At 47.1% G+C, this 6,644-nt stretch overlaps 1 protein-coding gene across 1 annotated transcript in view; it reads right to left on the bottom strand.

Annotated features, from left to right (window-relative positions):
- MRPL21 (mitochondrial ribosomal protein L21) overlaps positions 1-6,644 on the bottom strand; it is a gene marked incomplete at its 5' end in the record, with an annotated part of 19,703 nt that overhangs the window by 11,592 nt on the left and 1,467 nt on the right. Inside the window, one exon of the mRNA XM_006171355.1 lies at positions 2,784-2,841. Within this exon, the coding sequence (XP_006171417.1) occupies positions 2,784-2,841 (58 nt within the window). The remainder of the gene's footprint in view (positions 1-2,783; positions 2,842-6,644) is intronic.

Genomic DNA, 6,644 nt, shown 5'->3' with positions numbered 1-6,644 from the left:
GGGGACGCGAACCGCGTTTGACTACGTGGGAGTCCAGCAACATAGCCATTACGCTAACTGCTGGTTCTCCCAATGCTCATTCTTTAGGATATACTCCATCTGTTTGGTGGGATTCTGAGGACAAAATTGAAAGGTGTTTCTGGAACCAGCAGTTGGCGTAATGGCTATGTCGCTGGATTCCCATGTAGTCAACCACAGTGCGAGTCCTGGACCCGGTGGCTTAAACTCACGCTGAGCACGTGTGTGTGCATGCCCAAGATCCTGAGAGGACAATGGAGAAGGGATTGCAGCGTGGCCATCCCCCCTGGGGGTGATTTCTTGCTTTCTGTCTCTCTGGCAAGTGCATGTGCCCTACAGCAAAAACTTCTCCAAAAAAAGGAAGAAAGAAAAAAAAAAAAAGGATTGAAAGGTGTTTCAAGAAGTTCATCACCCAATAATAAATGGGAATTCTAAGTACCATGTTTCCGGGGCCCCTCAGTCCTAGGACAGGGGCTCGCCCAAGGCTGGAATGCTCAACCTTTCCTTCTACTTTCCCACAACACAACATGAGGGCATGAGCTCTCCTTACGTCCCCAATTCAGCTCTTGAGCCTCACCCTGGCAGTCAAGGGCCCTGGAATTGGGCTTCAATCACCCTTCCCTAAAACTCACTCAAACGGGACGACGTTCCTTGCTTTCCCCACCTGACCAGCGCCCTACCCCCAGAGTGAGCAGGTGCCTACTCTTCCTTATGCTAGACGGGAGGCAGACTAGGGTGTGAACTGCAGCTCTGTCACTGATCTTGGGTGAGTTACTTAATGACTCCAAGTCTTGGTGTTTTTAGCTGAGAAAGTGGGAACAAGCACCTGCCTTGCAGGGCTGTGGAGGCATTAGATGGGACAGGACCCAGCAGTGGGGACTCGACCAGTGCTTGGTCCCTGGAGCAGCAGCATCACTGCCATGAGCCCATCTGGGGTCACCTGCTTCCCCCTCTCCTCCCCCCCCAGGACACCAAGCTCAGTACAGCAGTGACTGCTTCATTTCAGTAGCTCTCTCTCATGCCCTGCATGGACAGATGAGAGTTGGGGGCTGGTGGAAGGAGGCAGGGGAGGCAAAGGAGTGGGCCTGGGCTCAAAAGAAGAAGGTAGAGCCCACATGGAATTAAAAAAAATTTTTGTTGCTGCTGCCACCAGGAGGTGAACCTTTAGCCTTTCTACTTCACGTTTGTATAAGAAAAAAAAAAAGTTTCTCCACCGAAGGGGCTCAGCACGAGTCTGTGACATGCACCAACACTTGCCTTCTGCACTAGTCTCTGAGCACCTCAGACATGAACTTCGGAGTCTGAGGTTGGGCAATGATCTTGCAGAGCTGGAAGGTGCTGCTCGCTAGGTTCCCTCAGGAAGAGACTCTGACCTGTACACCGTTTGGTCTCACAGTGCCCAGCTGGGTCTGGAAGTGCCCAGCTAAAGATCACGAAAGGGACAGAAGTAGGAAAATGGTCCTGGTGTGAATGCTGCAACCTTTCCCAAAGGCAATAGAAAAAAAATTAAATCTCATCTGGTAAAATGCTACTTGGGATTTTTTTTTTTTCTTATTTTCAGATTCTATTTTTCATCTTCTCCTCTTGAAAAACAAAAAAACTCCTTTTTTTTTCACCATTGCTGAGACTGTTGGACTTCCCTGGAGTCAACAGGGAACAACAATGGCCAAGGTATTCTGAGAGCTTACTATATGCCAGGCCCTATCCTGGGGCTTTTTTTTTTTAAGTTTACTATAGGGTGCACGTGTTTGCTAGAGAGAGAGGGAAAGTGAGAAAGCACTCCCTAGAGGAGATGGCTATTCTGCAATCACTTCTCCTTCACTTTCCTCCCGGGATTTGGGGTACATATACACATTCGCCCAGCATGATGTTTAAGCTGCTGGGTCTGAGACTTGAACTCCATGGTTGGCCATGTAGGATCCAGCCAACTTAAGCTCTGCACCACCTGCTGGCCCTACCCCGAGCTCTTTAAATGGATACACTGATGGAGTTCTCACAAGTCCCCAAGGAGATAGATACAAACATGGTCTCCATCTTGCAGAAGCTCTGTGAAGGTGAGTGTTTTTAAAAAGATTTTGTTGCTGCTGAGTGTCCTGGGCTGCAAGGTGCAGGCTGGGCTTGGACCCTGAGCTTCCCTACAGGTAACCGTTACCCTGCAGTACGCCGGGGCATCCTCCCAGCGAGTATAACGCTGTCAAATGTACTTTCTGTAGCTGGTGTTAATTTAAAACACTTTTTTAAGTATACAATTTTAACACTGAATATGCTTTTTCATATTACATGAGTCCCTTCTATAGATTCCGATATGATCTTTGTGGTTCAAAATCCTGAATTAGAACTTAAAGCTTTCCCATAATAAAAGTAAGAGAACACCCTTCTCTCTGGCCTCTTGCATTGTCTATATTTATAGTAAAAGTCAGAGAAAAATACTATCCAGAAAGTTAAGAGAGGGGCCAGCAGGTGGCATGGTGGTTGGGCCTGCTGGACTCCCACATGGTCGACCACGGTTCAAGTCCTGGATCCTGGCAGCTTGCTTTTTCACTTTCTTTCTCTTTCTGACTCTTGCTGGTTAAGCGTGCATGCCCTATAGCAAAATTAAAAATAAAGTAAAGAAACACAATTAAATGGATGATTCTTAAACAAAAAAAATTAAGAGAAAATTGAAGTATTCTTTAAAAACCAAAATGTACTGTTTTGAATTTAGTAAGACAGTTCTACAGATGGAAAGAAAAAAAGAGTCACCAAAACCCACATTTTGATATTACCCTTGTGGAAATGAAGCACTTTGTGAGTTGAACCTTCGAGAAGCAGACCAAAGGCAGGCTGAGGGAAGAAGAGAAACACAGGTAATTACTACCACGAAAGGCAAACTGCCTTTTACGATGTTCAATACACAGTTGTTCCTGATTTAAACACCACATCACAACTTCCTGCAGAAGATGCCAGGTCAACACTGAAAGAACATTGCTTACCGGTTAGGTGTGTTAAAATTGTTCATCACACCGTATAAAGGCGACTAACCCTGAACCCCCACCACTCACTCACTACTTATCCACGAAGTGCTCCGTAGGTTCAGCCCCTGCTCTGTATCTTGACGGCCATCTTGATATTCTCACCTGTGCCACCCCTCCACGAGCTGGTCTGTGATCGACGGCTGTGGCAGAAGTGACGGAACACTGGCTCCAAGATCAGGTTAGCTAGGGCTGTGGCGTCCACTTGGATGCCTGCTGCCTGCTCCTGCTCTCTCTGCTCCCTGGCCACCTGGGCTGCTGTGCTGAACAGCTCCACAGAGGTCCATGTGGTGGGGAACAGCCTCTGCCAACACCCACAGCAGTGAGCATGCGGGTGGACTCCCGGGGCCCAGGACCAGCTGACTGTCTTGACTGTAATCTAATGAGACCCTGGGCCAGAACCCAGGTGACACCGTGTCTGTGTTCCTGACCCTCAGAAATGGTGTGAGGTAACAAATGCTTGCTGTCTTCAGCTGCTAAGTTTTGGGCTGATTTGTCATGTGGTAGTAGATAACTAATATACCAAGGGACACAGTCTACCAGAGATAGAGGGGCTCAGAGATCAAATGCACAGTGCTTTAGGTGCAAAACGCAGATCTCTCAGTAACTGTATTTTTTAATGTGGGGCCAGCAGATGCCATGGTGTTTAAGGTGCTGGATCTCACACAGTTGACTCTGCGGTTCAAGTGCTGGAGAAACACACTAGGCGCATGTCCCTAGGTGCCCAAAATCCCAAGAGGAAAATGGAGAAGGGACTGGGCCACTCCCCCAGGGGATGATTTCTCACTTTCCTTCTCCCTGTGTATCTCTCCAGCAAATGCACATGTCCTATGACAAAAATCTAAGGAAAAAAAAAAAATCTACCAACCAATCAAAAATGAGCTACAGTTTACATAACATAATAGCTACCCATTCTGGGCCCTTGACTTGGGTCCTGGGGCCTAGCCTCTGGCCATTACCTCTTCTCTGTTGACAGATGTTGTCTGGAATCGTATCTACTGGATAAATTTCAATGTCCCCCACACGATGGTGACTCCTGGCTTACACTTCCAGTGTGGACTCTTCTCCTGGGCTTGCACATCCACCTGTCTACTGGCCACTACCACCTGCATGTGTGACAGGCTCTCACACTGCCTGCCTCTCCCACACTCCTCTCCACCCCACACAACGGCAACGTCACCCTCCTAGGTGCTTAGCCCCAAACATCCTTCTCTCTCATACCTCCAATTGACCCACCAGCGAATCTTGTTGGTTCTCCTGTCAAGGAACCCAGGATCAACCATGTAAATCATCAAAGCTATCACCTTCTCTTTTCTGGTCTATTACTAACACCCCTTCTCTGCTCAGCAGCAGACTGAGCCTGTGAAAACTTAGGTCAGACCATGTCACTGTTTTGCAGAGATTCTCCAAGAGCATCCCCTTGCATTCGGAGAAAAAGCCCAAGTCCTCCAGTCCATCTCTCAGGCCTTCCCCCTGGTTCACTCTGCACCTGCCACACCTGGAACGTACAATGTACACACCTGTTTTGGAGACTTCGCCTTACCTCATCTTCTCTTGGAATGCTACCTCTCCCCTACTAAGTCCCTGAACCTCACCAGGCATTCACAAGGCTAATTCCTTTACTTCCTCTGTGTCTCCACTGAAACACCATCTGTTAGAGAGACGTGTCTCTAGCATCTTATGTACAATTAAATCCCTCCCTCCCAATCATACTTTATTTTTCTCCATAAGACTCATTGCTTTCTTTTTAGAGAGAGATTTTTGCTATAGGGTGTGTGCACTCTCTGGAGAGACAGAAAGCGAGAAACCACCCCTTGGGGGGATGGCCATGCTACAACCCCTTCTCCTCCATTCTCCTTTCAGGATTTTGGGCACACACACACACACACACACACACACACACACACGCCAGGTGTGTTTTAAGCTGCTGGGTCCAAGACTTGAACTGCAGGTGACAGGATGGGAGTCCAGTAAGGTAACCATTATGCCATCTACTAGTCCCAGTAAGAATCATTGCCTTCCAACATACTATGTAATTTGTTTATTTTAACTGTTTCTCGGCAGATTTTTCTTTTTTTTCAATTTGCTATAGGGTGCTTGTGCTCATCAGAGAATCAGAGTCAGAGAGGGGAAGAGAGAAAGCACCCCCCAGGAGGTTGATCAAGCCATAGTCCCTTCTCCTCCACTCTCCTCTTGGGATTTTGGGCATGCATGTACATGTACCTGGAAGTTTTTTCTTTTTAAAGAATTATTTAATTTTATTCATTTTTAAAAAGAATTTTTACGTATTTAATTTCATTTGTTATGATTTTTTTTTTTTAATTTGACCAGATAGAGAGAGAGGAAGGAAAAGCGAGGAAGCAAGCCGCCAGGTCTGCAACTTGAACCGCAGTTGGCCATGTTGAAATCCAGTGCCTTTTACAACCATGCCACCTACCGGTCCCATTATTATCATTAATTTGATCAGAGATAGACAGATAGAGAGGGAAAGTGAGAAAGCAAGCTGCCAGGTCCAGGACTTGAACCATGGTTGACCATGTGGGAGTTCAGGGCCTTAATGACCATGCCACCTGCCGGCCATCCCTCAGTCCTTGCATGTCTTTTAAGCCACTGGGTTCAAGGACTGGAACTGCACAGTAGATCATGTGGGAGCACATGTGCAGGAGTTGGGGAGAAAGTGAGAAGCACCCCTGAGATGCGATATCTGTGGCACAATCCTTTAGCCTCCATTCTCCTCTTGGGATTTTTGGGCAAACATGCACATATGCCTGGCATGATTTTCAAGCCATTGGGTCTGGGACTTGAACCACTTAGTTGGCCAGGTGGGATTAGCTGCTTTAGCCATGTCACCTGGCTGACCCAGATTGTTTTGCTTTTATTATCAACATACCCCTGCCCTGTCCCTAGACTGGTGTTTGACATGTAATAAGTGCTCAATAAATGGTGAATAAACTAAGTTTGTCCTACTAAGTCATCAGGTGAAGCCTTTGTGAGAATACTCCAGGGACTGGAAACTCAGCACCTCTTTTGGGAGCCACCACACTGTTAAGAGCTCAGCTAACAAATTTCTGAATCCAGTCTGCTTCCTTGTAATGCTCGCCTATGCTCTTAGCCCCATAGGGAACAAACATGCTCCGTACTCCCCTAGCAGGATCACATTTATGTACCTGAGGGCTGGGATTGTGTTTTGTTTTTTTAGGTCTTTGCTATAGGGTGTGTGCACTCATCAGAGACAGAGGCAGTGAGAGGGAAAGCTAGAAATCACCCCCCCTGGGGGGGGGGGGACAGCCACTCTGCAATCTCTTGTCCTGCGTTCTCCTCTCAGAGTTTTGGGCATGCACACATAGGTGCCTGGCATGATTTTTCAAGCCACTGGGTCCAGGACTAGAACCATGGTCAGCCATGTGGAAGTCCAGCATCTTTTAAAAAAATATTTATTTATTTAATTTGTTATTATTTTTTAATTTGACAGATAAGAGACAGAGAGAAAAAGAAAGGGAAAGCGAGAAAACAAGCCACCAGGTGTGGGACTTGAACCGTGGTCAACCATGTGGGAATATAGCTTTTAACCACCATGCCACCTGCTGGGCCTGAGTCCAGCTTCTTAACCACCAT

The sequence above is a fragment of the Tupaia chinensis genome, unplaced genomic scaffold (assembly GCF_000334495.1).
Source record: "Tupaia chinensis unplaced genomic scaffold, TupChi_1.0 Scaffold149501_1, whole genome shotgun sequence".
NCBI lineage: Eukaryota > Metazoa > Chordata > Mammalia > Scandentia > Tupaiidae > Tupaia > Tupaia belangeri.
Note: the sequence above shows the minus strand (reverse complement) of the source record. Positions and strands in the feature narration are given on the sequence as shown.